Source organism: Choloepus didactylus, chromosome 18 (genome assembly GCF_015220235.1).
Source record: "Choloepus didactylus isolate mChoDid1 chromosome 18, mChoDid1.pri, whole genome shotgun sequence".
In the NCBI taxonomy this organism is placed as follows: domain Eukaryota; kingdom Metazoa; phylum Chordata; class Mammalia; order Pilosa; family Megalonychidae; genus Choloepus; species Choloepus didactylus.
Window position 1 is genome coordinate 8699484 of NC_051324.1, and position 19433 is coordinate 8718916.

Consider the following 19433-nt stretch of genomic DNA (forward strand, 5'->3'; position numbering starts at 1 on the left):
GATCAATAAACTTTAGCTACGGCATATTAAAGAAGTAGTCCCTGACATCACGTTGCTTGATGACTTTGATCCATTTTGCCACAGTCTATGACACTGCCAGTCTTTGGTTTCCCACTACAGGCTACCCTCGGTCAGTATTTTCACAGAGAGCAACTTTCGGAAAGGACCGTGGATTTAGTAAAGTGAAGAAATGATTCTCCTCTACAACAGAATGACTCGTAAATTCACCGCGAGTCTGCCCTGCCCTTCATGTGGAAAGTCACAACCATCTATCCAAGGGAAGAGCACAGCGTCCGTGCTGGGAACCACGCAGAGCAGAGAACTGGCCCAGCTGAGGGTCTGCGTGTCTCCGGACTCATTCCAAGGCCATTACTCTCGCTGTTTACAGCCCTGAAGTTCCTCCTTCACACTTGGCTCAGCTCTCCCTCTCCAGGCCAGACAGACGGGGCCATTTACAACTTCCTTTGATTGAACAGTAAAACCCCTGGGATGAGGGCTCGAGCTACAGAGGGCTCTCTGGCTCCCAGCAACTTGCCTCTTTGGCAGGGCCTAAATGTGTTTAATTTAAACTTTCCTAAAATACACTTCTGGTGGGGGGCCAAATCTCAAGAGCCACATTCTGAAAGTTCTCAAAATCGGGGAGAGCTGGAGGCAGGGCTGTCCCTCTCAGAATTCGGACAAAATGTGCTGGGCTCCACTGCCCCTCATCCTCACCCCAGGAGAGGGTTTTAAGGGGAGACAAGGAGGGAGAGCAAGATGGAAGAGGAGAGACCTTCCAACGTGGAAGATGGCAGCATGAGCTGGGGGTGCTGATGACCCTGGGGTGACAGTAAGCAGCCCTCCCAGAACCTGGAAATGAGAGAATTAGCACTGCTTCCTAAGAGTAAAAGGGGCAAGTGCACTCATAGATGCCATAGGACACAGCAGCCAAAGTGAGTAAAAACAGGTGGCTTGGGTTATCCAGAGAGATGGTGTGCCCGTTTGAATGTATTATGTCCCCCAGAAAAAGCCATATTCTTTGATGCAATCTTGTGGGGCGATGTTTTAGTGCTGATTAGATTGGAATCCTTTGAGTGTTTCCATGGAGATGTGACCCACCCAACTGCAGGTTTTAACTCTGATGAGATAATTTCCATGGAGGTGTGGCCCCGCCCATTCAGCATGGGCCTTGATTAGTCTACTGGAGCACTATATAAGCTCAGACAGAAGGAGCGAGCTTGCTACAGCCAAGAGGGACTCGTTGAGGAATGCACAGGAGCTGAGAGAGGAGCTTCAGCTTACAGAGACATTTTGGAGACGGCCTTTGAAAGCAGACTTTTACTCCGGAGAAGCTAAGAGAGGACAAACGCCCCAAGAGCAACTAAGAATGACATTTTTGAGGAGCTGAAGCCTAGAGAGAAACATCCTGGGAGAAAGCCATTTTGAAAGCAGAACTCCAGAGCAGACACTGGCCACGTGCCTTCCCAGCTAACAGGTTTTCCGGACGCCACTGGCCATCCTCCAGTGAAGCATTAGCAAACTAGAACAGATGGGTCCTGGACTTTTTGGTAACTGTTACAGATTGAATCATGTCCCCTACAAAGACATATTCAAGCCCTAAACCCTGGTCCTGTGGGTGTGACCTTCAAAGGTGTTATTAAGGTGAGGCCAAACTGAATCAGGGTGGACTTTAATCAAATAGGACTGCAGTCTTCATAAGTAGAGGAAATTTGGACACAGTCAGTTGTAGGAAGCAGAAGGAGACAGATGGCCATGTGATGGGGTGGAGATTGAGTTCTGTATTGCTGGAGAGCCACCAACAGAACACTGCAGACTCCAGAGAAAACACAATCCTGCCAACACCTTGATTTTGGACATTAAGCCTCCAAAACTGTGAGACAGTAACTTCCTATTGTTTAAGCCAACTAATCTGTGGTACTTTTTTATAGCAACCCCAGCAAACTAAGACAAACTTTATCTGAACAGATAAAGAGTAAGCAGACAGAAGGAAGATGGGCAACCAAAATGGTGGTGAAAGGCACAAAGAAGCAGGAAGTTCCAAGTATTTATGCTGCTCTACCTTGTGGCAGGGTCAATGGCTCTGCAGAATGAAACGTCCTGTTGCCAGGTAGAGGCAACATTGGGCCAAGGTGGTTTGTCAGGTCACCATCAGCCATCCTGCAGTGCCAACCACTCTGCTTTGGCAACATGATCACCAAGCAGTATTCTGGTGACTGCTTTGGATTTCCATGTCTTCTGGTGTCAAGAATGCAAAACTTCATGAGAAAGGAACCCCCTCCCCTTTCCCCCAAGCCATTAAAAATTAATTACTACACAGCACTACACAGTCTGATTTAGATATATTAGTCTCTTATGACTTCAGTTGGTATCAGTTGGCCCTCCAAAGTCTCAGCCCACTTGGGAACACTGATAGGTCCCAGTACAGACCCCAGGCAGTGGAAGTCACCAGATAGACATGCACCCCAGCCTTGAATGAGGGGGAGAGTAGGAGAAAAGAAAAGGAATTTCTAGACAGATCAAACACACCAGGCAAGGTTGCTCCTTCTCCAAAGTAACCTCTCTGAATCATCACTCAGCCACAAGGGTCTCTCCAGTATCTTGATTTACCCTCTGCTAGATCAATGGCTCCAAGAGGGCATGGACACTCTAGGGCTATGCAGGCAATCCATTTGGTTTTGGAAGAAAAAATAAATAACAAATAAAAGTTCTATGTATATTATATATATTAATTTTTATCTGTCCTTTACATGTCTATTTTCAGTTTATCTTGTAATAGAAAAAGCAATGTGTTATTTGACTGGACCATCAGTTCCAGCAGTCCTCTACCCTGACAATGTGGCAGAATCTCCTGGGGAGCTCTGTAAGAAGTACACTTGGTAGGTTCCTTCCCAAACTTACTAAGTCAGAATATCCAGTGGTGGACTCAAGAATCTGTCGTGGCAGTCATAAAAAACCTCCAATGAAGAAAAGCACAGGACCAGATGGTTTTACAGGTAAATTCTACCAAGCATTCCAAGAAAAATTAATACCAATGCTGCTCAAACTCTTTCAAAAGACTTGAAAAGGAGGAAACACTACCTAACTCAATCTATGAAGCAAACATCACCCCATTACCAAAGCCAGACAAGGATACTACAAGAAAAGAAACTTACAGACCAATTTCTCTAATGAATATAGATGCAAAAATCTTCAACAAAATACTAGCGAATCAAACCCAACAGCACATTAGAAGAATTAAACACTATGATCAAATGGGTTTTATCCCAGGTGTGAAAGGGTGGCTCAACACAAGAAAATCAATTAGTGTACTACACCACATTAACAAATCAAAGGGGGGAAAACCACATGATCATCTCGATTGATGCAGAAAAGGCATTTGACAAAATCCAGCATCCTTTCTTGATAAAAAACATTTTAAAAGATAGGAATAGAAGGAAACTTCCTCAACATGATAAAGGGAAGATATGCAAAAGCCATAGCTAACATCACACTCATCGTGTGTACTTCTTTCCTTCTAGTACTGTATGATGGTTAGGTTCATGTGTCAACTTGGCCAGGTGACCCAGCTGTCTGGTCAAGCAAACATTGGCCTAACAATTGCTGTGAGGATGTTTCAGGCTGGTTAATAAACCAACAGGCTGGTTTATTAAATCATCAGTCAATTGACTGCAGCTGTGACTGATGACTCACCAAAGGGCATGTCTTCCACAATGAGAGAATGCAATTGGCTGGATTTAATCCAATTAATCAGCTGAAGACTTATAAGCGAGATGGTTAGAGGACCTTCACTTCTTCTTCGGCTGCTCAGCGAAGCGTTTCCTGAGGAGTTTGTCAAAGTTGCCAGTTCGTTTCCTGAGGAGTTCATTGGACATCTTCCTTGGAGCTGACAGTTTGCTGACTGCTCTACAGAATTTGTACTCATGCATACCCACAGTTGCATGAGTCATTTTTACAAATTTGATAGTCAGAGACACCTCTCATTGATTCTGTTTCCCTAGAGAACCCTAACTAATATACACTGGAACAAGACAAGGATGCCCACCATCACCATTGTTATTTAACACTGTGCTGAAAGTTCTAGCTAGAACAATTAGGCAAGAAAAAGAAATAAGAGGCATCCAAATTGGAAAGAAAGAAGTAAAACTTTCACTATTTACAGATGACATGATCCTATATTTAGAAAGTCCCCAAAAATCTACAATGCTACTAGAGCTAAAAAATGAGTTCAGTAAAGTGGCAGGATACAAGATCAATATGCAAAAATCAGTAGTGTTTCCATACATTATTAATAAGCAGTCTGAGGAGGAACTCAGGAAAAAAAAATCCCATTTACAACAGCAACTAAAAGAATCAAATATCTAGGAATAAATGTAACAAGGATATAAAGGACGTGTACATAGAAAACTACAAAACATCGCTAAAAGAAATCAAGGAAGACCTAAAAAAATGGAAGGGCATTCCATGTTTATGGATTGGAAGAGTAAGTATACTTAAGATGTCAATTCTACCCAAATTGATTTACAGATTAAATGCAATCCCAGTCAAAATTCCAACAGCCTACGTTGCAGAAATGGAAAAGTCAATTATCAAATTTATTTGGAAGGGCAAGGGACCCCAAACAGCCAAAAACATTTTGAGAAAGAAAAACAAAGTTGGAGGACTCACACTTCCTGACTTTAAAGCATGTTACAAAGCTACAGTGGTCAAAACAGCATGGTACTTGCATAAGGATACATATATTGACCAATGGAATTGAACTGAAAGTTCAGGAATAGACCCTCACATCTATGACCAATTGATTTTTGTTACAGCAGCCAAGTCCACTCAACTGGGACAGAAAAGTCTCTTCAACAAATGGGGCCAGGAGAACGGGATAGCCACATCCAAAAGAATGAAAGAGGATTCATATCTTACATTGTATATAAAGAGTAACTTAAAATGGATCAAAGACCTAAACATTGGAGCATAAAACTTATAGAAGAAAACATAGGGAAGCGTCTTCAAGATCCCATGGTCAGAGGTAGTTTCTTAGACCTTACATCCAAAGCACAAGCAACGAAAGAAGAAATAGATAAACGGGACCTCCTCAAAACTGAACACTTTTGTGCTTCAAAAGACTTTGTCAAGAAAGTGAAAAGGCAGCCTACTCAATGGGAGAAAATATTTGGAAAACGCATATCTGATAAGGACTTAATATCCAGAATATATAAAGAAATCCTACAACCCAGTAATAAAAAGACAACCCAATTAAAAAATGGGCAAAACAAAGTCAGTGGGAACTAGGAAGAGAAAGGAGAGTTTATTGCCATGTGAAAGAAAAGCCAAGAAACCCAAGCATTACTGGCTAGCCAGAATACAACCCATGCTGGGAGGAAGCAAGCCTTCTACCTCTGAAACCGCACTCTGTGGGGGCTTTCTGAGGATGAACTGGGTGGACTTGGATCATCAGTGGTTCTGATCTGGAATCACATCTGGCTAGTCCACAGGACTCCAGCACTCAGCTCAGGGCCTGCTGCAGAGTGGGTGCTCAGATCAGGTGATGAGAAAATAATTGTGCCTTAAATGACTCATCCCAATGGATTACGAGTCAGAAAATCTGGACCCTCAGACTTCTGAGGGATACTGGCGCTGGTCATTCATCCCAAAGAGCCTCAACTCATCGTCAGGTTTCTAAAGTCCTATCCTACTCCTCCTCAAATTGGTAATTTACTTCTTTTAAGCCACTACACATGTAAGCATCATTAGTGAGAAGCAAACAGAAGTAAGAAGCTAGAAGGCACAGCAAGGGAACCCACCACTTGCACACTTTAATTCTTCATTGAGGTAAATAAAACCAAATATTTTCCCAGCAAGTCAGAGCAGGATCTGAAGTAATTACATTGTCAAATTCATCAAAAATTCTCTCATTAAAATAAAAACCTTGATGTCATTTAATAATTTATAATACAAATACACAGAAATTGTAAAATACTATAAATAGAAAATGGCAGGGCAGGTGAATGTGAGTTAGTTAGGGGTTATTTCTAGAAAGAGGTTGTCATGAGCTGCATAAATTTTTAATCAAATATTTTTGAGGCCAAAATCTGTTCTAGTTTGCTAATGCTTCCAGAATGCAAAACATCAGAAATGGATTGGCTTTTATAAAAAAAGGGGTTTATTTGGTTATTCAGTTACAGTCTTAAGGCCATAAAGTGTCCAAGGTAATGCATCAACAATCAAGTACCTTCACTGAAAGATGGCCAATGGTGTCCGGAAAATCTCTGTTAGCTGGGAAGGCACGTGGCTGGTGTCTGCTCCAAAGTTCTGGTTTCAAAATGGCTTTCTCCCAGGACATTCCTCTCTAGGCTGCAGTTCCTTAAAAATGTCACTCTTAGTTGCACTTGGGATATTTTTCCTTTCTCAGCTTCTCTAATGTAGAATATGTGATACATCAAGAACTTTCAAATACAAAGAATGCAACGAAACAAGGACAAAACCTGGATGCCTGGAGATTTGTAAAGAATGCTAGTCAAGAAAAACTGAGGACTCAAGGTGATTTCAGAAGGAAGGAATTATGTTCCCAGCCACCTGTGAACTGTGTGTATTTACCCTTCTGGACCTCCTGAAGGGAGGGTTTCAGGAAGGCAGGATTTGGGGTTGGGATCCTAGGCCAGTACCACTCACCAAGTCTGATTAGATGAGGACGTTAATGTCCCTGACCTTCCTTTAACTTCTCAGCAAGCAGGAGATGGGGCGACACTCCCATGTGCACACGAGAAAGCAGGTCCAGGGAGGCCAAGGAACTGGCCTAAAGTGAATGGGCAAGTCTGGGGTCATGGCCACCCCACATTGATGCCCTGATCCTTAGCTCCCTTGAACAGGATCCACATCGTATTTAACTTTGTGTTCCAAGCACAGTATCAGGCGCAAGGCAGGCATAAAGTGCTTGCCCCACAAATGGGATAAACTACCTTCCCAGCACCCAAATCTAGACCAGATTCTGACCATCGAAAGAGAAACAGAGCTAAATCATCCGCACGCGCACAGTCCTCTCCCAGGCTACGTAGGCTCAAATGCCTACCTCCGAGCTACACAAACCACTCTCTCCCCAAGCGCCCTGCTGAAATTCACACGTCACATCAAAGATAAGGATCATCAATTTTTACAATAAAGACAGCAAACTAAGACGGCAAGTCGCAAAGAGAGAGTGACTGTAGGAAGAATGTATTTCCTTGGACTTCAAATGTTCACGGTCTTATTTCTTAAGAACCAAATAGTCTTTGCTGAGTTATGAATGCATCTTCTCTGCTGTTGCCTTAAACCCTTCCCCAGGAGGTGACCATCAAACCTCCCTCACATGACTCTTCTCTTCCCCATAAAACACTCATCATTAGAGGCATTTTGACATTTTCTGCTGGAGGAACTATGTGTCATTTCCATGGGGTCAGGAGGTCTCCATCTTTGGGAAAAGTCCTCCGTGATCCCGTGATACCTTTTTCATCGGGGCTCTCCCCAATACCCTCACCTTGGGAGATACACATACTAACGCCACATATTCCCTCATTTCTGGGACATTAGATGAAACAGCCAGAAGGGGTCAGAAAAACCACTCACCTGTATTTGTAATCTCTGAAGCACATTTGATGAGCTTTGAGCTTAGAAATGAGAAGCTTGAGGATTTTCAGGAAGATGAAGAAATTGACCTTGAAAATAAAAGCAGATGTGGGTAAGTGCATGATGGGCTCCATATGGCTGTGAATATCAAGGTCACCTTGGACTTGTCCTTGTAAAGCAGGGTAGTCAGCTGGTCAGGTAAGTGCTTATGATAATTCACACAGTCTCCAGGGCCATCTGAATTGAAAGCCTGTAAGAGACCTTAAAAAGTCAGCTAGTTTATCCTTCTGCCTTCGGGAGGCCCACCACTAGAGCCATCTGGGGAAGGCAGCCGGATATTTTCATTATTATTATTATTAACTACTTACCATGCCAGGGATTGGGTTAAGGATTTTCCATACATTATTTTATTTAATCCTCCTAACAACCCTCAGAGGTAGCCATGACTATTTTTTGTCACCATAATATAACAAGGAAACAGAGGCACAGAAAGGTGAAGCACAATTCCCAAGGTTTCATGGCTAATAAGTGGCTGAGCCAGTATTTAAATTCGGATTTTTCTGATTTACAATCCTCCCTTCCCTTAAACAGAATGCCACACTGCCTCTCTTCTGTAATCACCTCCAGCCCTATTGGTTTCCACCTTGGGGTCTGGTTGCTGCCATGTGATTCATTGGAAGCACATGTTCTCCATTCTCTAAATTTCTTTCCACAGCTGTCACAGGCTGGGAAAATTCAGTCCTTCCTTGCAAGCCTTGGTAGAAGTTTTGAAATATGCCCATGAATTGTTTGACCCTTCTACCTTCAAAAGGCAGAGCTTAATTTCCCTCCCCCTAAATGTGAGCTTGATTAAGTTAGTTACTTGCATATAATGAAAATAATGTGGTAGTAGTGATGCTATGTGACTTCTGAGGCTGGGTCCCCCCAAAAGATGGCTTCCACTCAGCATTTTCTCTCTCTCTCTCCATCTTTCTAGGGGAAGCCGTCTGCCATGTTGAAAGGACACTCAAGCAGCCTTGGAGTGGCTCTCAGGAGCCCTCCTGCCAACAACCACACCAGCCTGCTAGTTGTGTGTGACCTTCTTTGGAAGCTGGTCCTCCAGCTCCAGTTTACCTGCAGATGGCTGCAGCCCTGGCTGACATTTCGACTGCAACTCCCTGAGAATTCATGAGCCAGAAAACTGCCCAGCTAAACCACCCCCAAATTCCTTACCCCCAGAAACTGTGAGATAATATATATTTATTGTTGTTTCAGGTCATATGTTTTGGGGTACTTTGTTATAAGCAATAGATAAAGAATTCAGCTAGGACGGTGGAAATGGAGCATCATATTGGAAGGGAGTATGGAGCTCAAATTCAGCATCTTAGGAGAAATGATCTCTAGGGGTGGAAGGAGGCTACAAACTCATGGGAGAAAGAAAGAAGAGAACACAGCAGCAGCAGCAGCAGCAGAAGGAAGCAGATGGAAAGGAGGAAACAGAACATTCTTAAAGGGAGATAAGGATGAGGGGAGGTCCCTCTCTCCCTGGATCTTTATTCTCCTGAAAAAAAAAGCAAAAGAAGTGGCAGTTGAGACAAAAGGGTGAAACCCATGAGAAAAGAGGGCAATTGTGGAAAGCAAACTGTGCATGTTTTATCCATTCAGCCAACAACCCCCGAGCATCTACTACATGCTGGGCTCTGCTAGGCCCTGGGAGCTGAAAGACCAGAACCTGCTCTGAATGAGCTCACAGCCTACGGGAGCATCTGCTAAGTCCTACAGTGTGAAATGACGGAGGAGTGGCCAGGGGACCATCACCACACACCAGAGGGGTCCATCCCAGACATGATGGCCAGCAAAGTCTTCCAGAGGGGCTGACTTCTGAGCTGAGGCTTGAGGTGAAGACAAGAGGGAGAGCCTGCCAGGCAAGGGGGCAACCAAAGGTGAGGGCCTGGAGACAGAGAACAACAAGTGGTAGGGTGTAGGCAGGGCTTGGAGAATGAGAATGTGGCTTGTGGGGAGTGAGGCTGGAGAGGGAGATAGGTCTCGCTCCTGCAGAGCCTTTCGGGCTCACACCGGGGAGTCTGGGTTTTCTTCTGAAACCATGAAACGAGCCAGAGAGGATAGGAGACCAGTTGGGAAGCAGTTTCGGTGTTCCTGGGGGAGGTGAGATAAGATACTTCAGTGATGGAGAAGAGGTGACGGATTTGATATTGCTGAGGAGTTTGAGCCAAGTTACCTTTGTGACTTCAAAGTTTCGTGGTAGACCCCAAACGTGTGGTCACGCCATTTACAAAGAGAGGGACCACGTGGGGTTGGGGAACCCAATTTTGGACCCAAGAGATGTCCCAAGGCAGTTAGGTGTTTATGTCTGGACATCAGCACGGCGATCCCACCAGAGCATGAAGCTATTGGGTTGGCAAGATGGCCTTGGGGAGATGGTATAGACTGAGGGAAAAAGAGGGTGACGAGAAATACCTTGTCATGAAGGGAAAGGTGAAGGAAGAGGAGACAGTGAAGGAGAGTGGGCAACTGGAATCACGGAGAGAGAATGGTAACCTGGAAGCTCACAGAGGGGAGAGCTCAAGAAGGTTTAAATACTAGATTTTAAGCAAAGTAAGACTGCACTTAGCGACGAGCTGCTCGCTCAGAGATGTGAGCACAAGCCAGTTCAACCCTACGTTTTGTGTATGAAATATGGAGAGAGAGAGGAAGTGTAGACAACGTTTAAGAGGCTTGTCCGTGATGGGAAACAGTGATAGGGCAGCCGTCGAGGGGGGCAGGATAAGGATGGCTTCTCCTTTTATTTGCAGGGCTGGAGGGAGGTTTCTTGTTAACAGTTGTTTTAACATTGGAAAGATTTAAGAATACCTCTGCACAAGCAATAGCAGATACTACAAAGGAAAAACAAACCGATTGTAAAATAGAATATGTAAATGTCTAAAGGTCAAAAAAAAAAGATAAGGCCTGCAGAATTTGCACTAAAATAATAAAAATATTACTGTTAGCATATAAAAACAGATACAAATTGATAACAGAATCAATAAGGCTCTAAAACAGGAGTTGGCAAGCTTTCTTCTACAGTTTAGCCATTATAGGTCACAAACAGTCTCTGTCACCATTTCTTTTTAAATTTTTTTTACAACTCTTCAAAAATGTAAAAACCTTTCTTACCCTACAGGCCATACAAAAATAGGCCATGGGCCAGATTTGGTCCACAAGCTATAGTTTTCTGATCTTTGCTCTTAAAGGTAAATGAATAAATGGCAAAGAATTTTCTTTTTAGGAACTACAAATAGCATACAAGGGCAAATATCCAAATTAACTTGACACCCCAAGAAGATGCAGGTTCAAATTATAGTCTGATATGCTTTCCACTGAGTACATTAGTAGTTTTTTTTTTCTTTTCATTTCTGTAAAGTATAAAATGAAATGGACATTGTCACACTCTGCTAGATGAAGTATAACTTGCCATATTTACATGATATTTCTATATGTGATATACTAGGTAACACATGCCTTAAAAATGTTCTTACCCACTGACAAAGCATTTTCATTTTGGAGAAAATTCCAACAATTTATTAAAAAAAACAAAATCTCTGTACAATGGTGAGAGAGCCGAGAGAGGGGGGTAATGGAGAGACAATGGAGCAAAGTCCCTTCAGACATTGAGCCAACAGAATACTGATGTCCCTGTCTAGAAATAATATCCTTTAACTGCATATTGAAACACGAGCTGCAGAATCTACAAGTACCTTTTATGACTTGCTTTTTCAGCTTCGGGAGAATCAATGCACAAGATGCTGAAAGGCTGGAGTTCCAGGCAAGAAACGATTTGTCCAGTCACAAGCCAACAGAGATGATGGAGGGTCACAGCCAAAGGATATTTAGTAACAGAACATTTTAAATACAAACTAAATGTAACCAAGTAATTTATCCCTTCTAATGGGATATCTGTTTTTCATCATAAAGAGAAAACGTGTCCCTAGCTTAGTTATTTGTTGAACACAGACATATATATATATATATATATATATATATATATTTTTTTTTTTTTTTTTTTTTAAAAAGTAACCTTAGCCAGGGAAAGGTGCATATTTCAGCAAATTAATTTCAATCAGGATTATCTCCTAGGAAATGAAAGGTTGTGACAAGGGGCATGTTGACTCACTGTCCTTTGGATCGTCCAGAGACCAGACAAGAGAGAAAACGGGTACCACCAACTGGCTGCACACAGGAAGCCCTTCCTCACTGACACGGAAGGGACACCAGCGTGCCCGAGTCCGAATAGGTTTCCAAGGAAAGAGTCAGCAAACACATCTGGGAAGCACTGTTCTTCACTTGTAGCAAGCAGGAAGGAGTCTGGATGAGGAAGCTTTTCAAGAACCGAGCCAGCTCTAGGATTCTGTGACCAGTTGGGGGTACTTAGGACCCCCCAATACCTAAGGCCCCCTTTCTAGGTCCTGACACGAATACATTCTCAGCTGAACGTTCCTGTTGACACTGCTTTGGCATCCCAGCTGCTGTGTGCAGACCTGGGCTCACAGGTTGGCAGAGGTGTGCACCAGCAGGTTGGGAGCTCAGGGGTAGGTCTCATCTACCCCCAAACCCTTCCACCTACCCCCCAAGTCCCTCCTCCTTTGGCTTGCTATGTGGACTGAAATGCCTGCCGCTGGAGCTACTCTCTCCCCCAGAGCCCTGCTGAAATGCACATGTCACGTAGAAGTTAAGGAATGACTGGGAGAGGAGACGTGGGTCCTTTCTCTATCACTCCTTTCTTCCATCATTCATTCATTCATTTCTACAACAATGAAGAACTCAATAAATACTTCAGATCTGACTTACTTTCACCACGGAAAGCAAAATTTGGGATACAGCAAAAGTAAGTTTAATGGGGTGGGAAAAGTCTAGAGAATGGAGAGATTCCTACTATAACTCTTTAGGGGAGTGAGCAGGTATCTTAAGAAACCCAGAGCAGCAGAAAGCCCCTGGGTTCCTGGTCAGACCAGGGACCCAAACACCGTGCAGGGTGTAATCATTTTGTAAGACTGTTGTGAAAGGGTTGGACTAATTGAGGCTTGACTGATTATCTACTGGGGGCAGGGGAGACTAGGATAAAAGAAAACCCCACGTCCCAATATTGTTCAGCTATAAATGTACAGCCAAGGGTAAGAGGTTCATTGGAGTGCTGATGTCTTGTATCTTATAGGAGGTGGGAATTCCCCTATTTCTGGGTCTGCTAAAAAAAATTCCAAAGAACTTCTGCTTCCTTGGGACGTTACATAATGGCCATTTCTGAAACATAAGAATATTTTGTACAGAGCAGCAGATGAAACCTGCAGATAGATAGGTCTGGAAATCCAGCATGACGTACACTCACACCAACCCAGACACATCCTACCACTGGGGGATGGTGGCAGAGCCCTGGCTGTGATAGCTGGGGATGCTCAGGGAGCCTGTGTCGGGAGAGACTCTACTTGGTTCCACTGTTCTTTTCACCATATTTAGTTGGCTCTTCCCCAGAAATCTCTGCTCCAAACTCCAGAAAATAGAACCCAGGCTCAAATTTGGCAGGATGAGAGAAGATTGTGCCCTGAAATGCCAAATGCTACCAGCTCAGTCTTAATTATGAAGTTACTTTCTGGTACTTCTGTTTAACTAGAAAATATGCAGGATTGAGAAATTATGTTTTGGAGTTAAAGTTATATTTCCTCAGATTTGGTGGAAAACTGCAACATGTGGTCAACTGACCAAACAAGAAGGCACATGTTGGCTCAGTCACGGTTTGACAAGTCTCAGAATGATAACTACTAGATTTTTTTAATTCCCTTGAGGGAAGAAACTATGGGGATGTTCATCACTGTGTTCCCCAAATAACCAGCACCAGGCTAAGTACAGAGAAGATTCTCCATAAATGTTAAACAAATGCAATTCCAAAGCTAAGAAAGTTCTAGGTGGCAGGAGGTTCTGATTCAATCAGTCTGGGGCGACATCCAGACTGGATAATTTATTTTAATTTCCCCAGGTTTTTCTAATGTGCATCTACTCTCTAGCCCACAGTTTCTCAATCTCAGCGCTGCTGACATTTACAGCTGCATAATTCTTTGTTGTGGAGGGCTGTCCTGTAAATTGTGGGATGTTTAACATCGTTTCTGGTCTCTACATACTAGCTGCCCTCCTTGTTGCGACAACCAACAATGTCTCCAGACGTTTTCAAATGCCCCACCAAGATGAAGTCACTCCTAGTTGAGAAATACTGGTCTATTCCAACTCTGGTTTTGCAGACGAGGAAACAGAAGCCCAGAGAGGTCAACTAACTTGACTCAAATAGGGCACACCATGAGTTAGCCTGGACTCCTAACTCCCAGGCTAGTTCCTTCCACTAACCCGATAGTCTTTCTTTTCCCTCTCGTGTCTGGTAGGACACACACATCCACTCCCCAGAAGCCCTGAAGCCAGCGTACAGCATCACAGAATCCTAGAGCTGAATGGATTGGGAAGGCATCAGGTTCAGCTCCCTTCTCTTCTTGGAAATCGAGAGAGGTGCAGAAATAAGAACCTTTCTCTGCAGTCCATGTCAACGTTTTATCAGTCCAAGGTCAAACGTTCTCCCTCATAACCAAGGGGAATATTTCCCATTTCTGTTCAAGCCCATTTCCTCCTGTCCAAGCCCATGCAGATGCAGATAACAACATTTTAGCAATTCCCTCTCTAGCACCTTCGTGATGAAACTGTCCTTCACTGGCTGGCCTGTTGACATCCCTTAATTTGGGGCACAGAGAGATTAATAAAGGGCTCAGTTTTGGAGGAGGAGGTATGGGTCAGTAGATGGGCAACCCAGCATTCCAGGCACAGGAAGGGCATGTGCAAAGGAAGGGAGGGCAAGTCACCATCACGGATCTGGGGAACTGTGAGTTTCTCCATCTAACGAGAGCATGGGGTGCCCGTGGTTGGATGGGTGGGCAGGAAAATGACAGTGCTTCCCACACTGAGGAGTTTGAAATCAAGCCTGAGGGCAAGAGTGAGGTATTAAAGAGTTATAAGCAGAAGGGAGACATAAATTTCTTTCAAGAAAAATCACTCTGCCTGCAATGCAAAGGATGGCTTGGCAGGGGCAAGGATGAAGGAAGGGAGATCAAATGGGATGGACAAGGAACGACAACAAGATTAAGGAAAAGGAGACAGCTTGGAGAGATCTTTAGAGGCAGAATCAACAAGATTTGATGTCTGCGTGGATATTGTGGGGAGGAAGAGGGCAGAAGCTGGGAGGACACACTGGTCTCTGCCTTGGGTGAGTGGGTAGATGGTGGTGTCGTTCACCAGGCAGGGAAAGCAGGAGGAGGAAGTGGCTTGGATGGAACAACGAGGAGCTAAGGGGTCTGTGGTGCTTTCTGCAGAGCTGTCCACAGCTGGAGTTGTAGCAACAATAGCACATAAAGGACATTTTATCCAAAGTGAGAAGATAGAGCATATTCTCTTGTCCTGGTAAGAGAGAATGTCATTTGAGGAACTGGGAAGTAGCAGAACTTGGTGAGCCAGGCGAAACCAGCCTGCAAGTCAGTCAGCAAGGCCCAGAACACTGGAGCTCAGCCCTGGACCTACATTAGAATCACCTGAGACCCTTCAAAACTACAACTGCCTGGGCCCCACCTCCAGAATCCCTGATGCAATTGATCTGGGGTACGAGCCAGGCATCGGTATATATCTAAAGCTCACCAGATGTTTCTGCTGCACAGCCAGTTTTGAGAACCACTGGTGTAGACAAAGTGCTTTGTGAAGTACAACATACATCCAAAGCCTGGGATCCTGTTACAATGTGGATTCTGATTCAGTAGGTCTAGAGTGGGGCCTAAGAATCTAAATTTATAACAAGCTCTCAAAAGATGCTGATGCTACTGGCCCAAGGACCAGGCTTTAGTAGCAAGGAGATAGAGAAATGCTTTTCAACCCTGACTGCACATCACAATCCCCAGGCCACACCCCTGATCAATTCAACAAAAATCGCCAAGGGTAGGACTCAGGCAAAAGGCATTTTTAGAGACATCTAGTTGACTCCATGAACAAGTAAGTCTGAGAACTACCAATGTCACCTCCTGAGGATTGTAGGGTCAACACTGGGGATCCAGCTACACCAAGCCCCTAGGGAGGGGCCATGGCCCCCACCCCGCTTTACTCTACCCTGCCAGCACGAACATTCACAGGGGTCAAAAGTAGTCCTTGAATCAGCAATTGAGGGCCTGCTATGTTTGGGCTGGGGGCCAGGATGATTAGAACCCAGGGCTCACAGTGGCGGGAAACAGTTTTTAAACAGATACTTGTGATGACACATCACTGGGGCTGTAGGAGAATCTGCACAGGATGGAGGAAGGAATGAAGGAAGGGGGTGACAGTTTCTACCTTGCAGGGAGTGGGGGGGGATTGCCGCTGGGCCCGAGTCTTCAAAGATGAACACTGGGTCACCAGGTAGATTAGATGGTCAAGGGGGGAGTTTGAACCCGAGAAAGGTCTGAACTAAGACACTAAAGCACATAAGAGCCTGCAGCAACCCATACCCAGGCACATGGGCTGGAGGCCATAAATCTTTTCCAAGCAGTAGCACAGTGGTGAGTGCGAGATGCCACCCAGTCAGACCCCTTGGGCTGAGATCCAATCCCCCCCCCCAGCCCCCCACTTACTGGCTCCACAGCTTTAGCCAAGTCACGTCTCATTTCCTCAGTGTCCTCACCCATAAAATAAACAATGCTAGCAGCTACTTCCTGGGTTTGTTGGGATGATGAATGAATGGATACACACAAAGCACATGCGAAGGATCTGGTATACAGCAGGTGCTTAATCCATGTTGCTCGGCAGGAGTGGGGGAGCCCAGCTGGGAGGTGGGTGCTGGAATGCCAGCGTGGCTGGGGAGGACGTATGGAGCAGGGAGAGCCAGGGCAGGTGAGTCAGGGCTTCGGGAGGTATTGCATGTCCAGTGACTGTGGGGCGTGGACTGGGGTCAGCAAGGGACGCTCGCTACTCTGCTTTCCCACCATTTCTATGAACATTTTTCACTCCAGGTCTCACGCAGATCTGAGCAGAGAGTTGCCTCCTATTACGGACAAACATTGGCATTTTTCTAGAAAAATGAGCCTTTTCTTTCATGAAATCACATGCACCAGTTCGTTTACATAAAAGCACAGAACCGGAAAGCCCAGCTGCCCCTTGGGGAAGAGGGCAGGCAGGGCCTCGAGCACAGCACCTGCACCTGGTGGCACCCAGAGAGGCTGGCCGTGCGACCAGGCAGGAGGACTTTCTGCTCCCACCACACAATTTGCTGTTCCCTCAAAATATTTATTCCCAGCCCCTTCCCCAAGCTTCTTTGAGGATTTCATTGTCACACTGTGGTAGGTTGAATTAGGTACCCCAACAGAAGATGTTCAGTCTCAATCTGTGTTCCCGTGGGTATGAACTCAGGTGTAATTAAGACCTTCTGAAGACGTTATCTTAGGCTGTGGCCCAACTGAATCAGGGTGGACCTTAATGTGGATGACTGGATGTGGTGACTGAACTGTGTTCCCCAGTTGGGTCGTGTTCTTGGTCTTGGCTGCATCCTGGTGGGTGTGGATGTGTTGTAACTAGGAGCTCTTCAAGACGGGACCTCAGTTAAGGGGCAGCCCTACTGAGTCAGGATGTGCTTTGATCTCGGTGACTGGAGGCCTTTATAAACAGAAAGAAATTCAGATGCAGACAGAGAAGGCTACAGGAAGAAGCTGAAACCCAGAGGAGAAAGGAGAAGATGCCGCCACGTGCATTGCCTTGTGGCAGAAGAGCCGAGCATCCAAGGATCGCTGGCAGCCAGCTCCAGAACACCACAGTCTTCCAGGAGAAAGCATCAGCTGGCTGGCGCCTCAAATTGGGACTTCTCCCAGCTTCAAAACCGTGAGCCAATAAATTTCTGTAGTTTAAGCCAGCCCATTGTATAGTATTTATTCTAGCAACCAGGAAACTAAGACACTGGAATCCTTTATAAGCAGAAGAAACTCTGACACAGTCAGATAAAAGCTACAGGGAGGATCCAGAAGCCAGCACTTTGCACACACCAGGAGAGGAAACACAAGGTGAGAGAGCTCACCGTGTGACAGGCAGCAGAGATACAAGCCAAGGAACCCAGGATTGTGGCAAGCCAGTGCCTGAACACTACAGACTCTGGAAAAAAGAATAGCCTTTTGAGACCTTGGACTTCTAGCCTTCAAAACCACAAGACAATAAATGACTGTGGTTTAAACCAACCCATCATGTGGTGCTTGTCATAGCAGCTCTGGCAAACTAAGATGCTCACTATCCTTTAAGGGAACAGTATGACTCTGGACCAGGCAATCCCTCCCATCCCAAATTTTCTGTGCCACAATGAATAAAGGCCCTTCCTCCTTAAGATCGCAAAGTAACTTCCATCTCCTGAGCCTAACCCTCATCACAGCTTTGGGTTAATATTGTTTGTCTGTTTTCCTCCTCTAAAAGAGGTCTCCTTAGTTTCTTCCCCGCTCCTGCTAAGGGTGCTGAGCTACAAACCTACAGCCCTGCTACTGTCCCTGGGCTCCTCCATCGCTGAGACCACCTGTGTCCCCAGGGGCTTGCAGACATCACAGCCACTCAACACAGGATCCCTGAGCTGAACCAATCACAGGTTTCTTTACGCAGTTTGAACAACCAGAGAGAAGGAGGTTTAAGGTGTGACTCTGAACTTAGTTCCTGAAGCAGAACAAGGAGAAAAGCCTATTCACAGCTCAGCTTGTCCTTAAGGGATCTGGCCCAGGCTCCTTCTGAGCTGGGGATTTGGGGGTGCCGTGCCCCATACATGCTGAGCTCAGAGAGGAAAGTGGGGGGGTGGGGGTGGGATGGTCCTCACCGTTACACAAAGCAGCATGGGCCCCCGGATGATCCACCAGATGTTCTTGTTTCCATTGATTCCCCAGCACCTAAGGGGAGCAAGCAAGCAGGACATGACTTAAAAACAAGACAAGGTTGACTGTCAATGTCCCATGCCCTCTGGAGGAAGGATGCCCACACTCCAGCCTTACTTTCCACCAATCATTCTCCTGAGGGTTGGGAGATGGGGAAGAGAGGGATAAAATCACTTCCTCTCATTACTAGTACTGTTGACTTTTCTAACCATTAAATTGTTCTTCGACGTCAACAGCCTGGCGTATATCCTTCTACATTTTTCTCCACATTTACATAGACAAACAAATAGAAATACTTAAGTATATAGGTTGGGGGGGGTATTATTTGAAGGGAAAAAAATGGCATCAGTGATTATTCAGCAAAAGGCTTAACAACATGCTGTTGAGATTCAGCCCCTATAAGTCAAAAGATATAGAACTAACTAATTTTTTTAACAGCTTCATAAATATGCCACAATTTGTTCAATGACTTGCATATTGATGGGCACTCAGAGTTGTTGTGTTTTTGCTTCCCTCACCCCCACCATGACCGATGCTACAACCACCATTTGTGCATGTAACTAAATTAATAAGCCAATTACTATAAGTAGACCTTTGCTTATTTTGTCTACATTCCTAAAGTTTGTAAATAGCCAAAATGGGAAGGGTGGATATTTTCTTTGGGATGATGGTGTTTTCCTTATATTCGAACATATCTGGGAAGTGCCAGCTCATGGAGGTATAAAACCAGGTGAATTACCTACCCAGTGTTCTCCAGCTGTGCACGGGCAACACACCAGGGTACAACAAATAGCACAGGGTAACCTGGGGAGGAAACACAAGAAAAAGTAGTTAGGAGCTGCTTGGCCAAACCTGCCAGACTCCCACCCTAGCCCTTTAAAACTTAAAAAAAACTCAAACATCTAGAATCATGGACTGTGACAA

The 19433-nt window shown here is 44.9% G+C and overlaps 1 protein-coding gene across 1 annotated transcript in view; it reads right to left on the minus strand.

Annotated features, from left to right (window-relative positions):
* The window catches only part of GLP2R (glucagon like peptide 2 receptor), a 64714-nt gene that overhangs the window by 12277 nt on the left and 33004 nt on the right, over nucleotides 1-19433 (minus strand). Inside the window, exons 9-11 of the mRNA XM_037809523.1 lie at nucleotides 19253-19313; nucleotides 18455-18524; nucleotides 7594-7682 (exon numbers count right to left, since the gene is read on the minus strand). Coding sequence (XP_037665451.1) covers nucleotides 7594-7682; nucleotides 18455-18524; nucleotides 19253-19313 — 220 coding nt within the window. The remainder of the gene's footprint in view (nucleotides 1-7593; nucleotides 7683-18454; nucleotides 18525-19252; nucleotides 19314-19433) is intronic.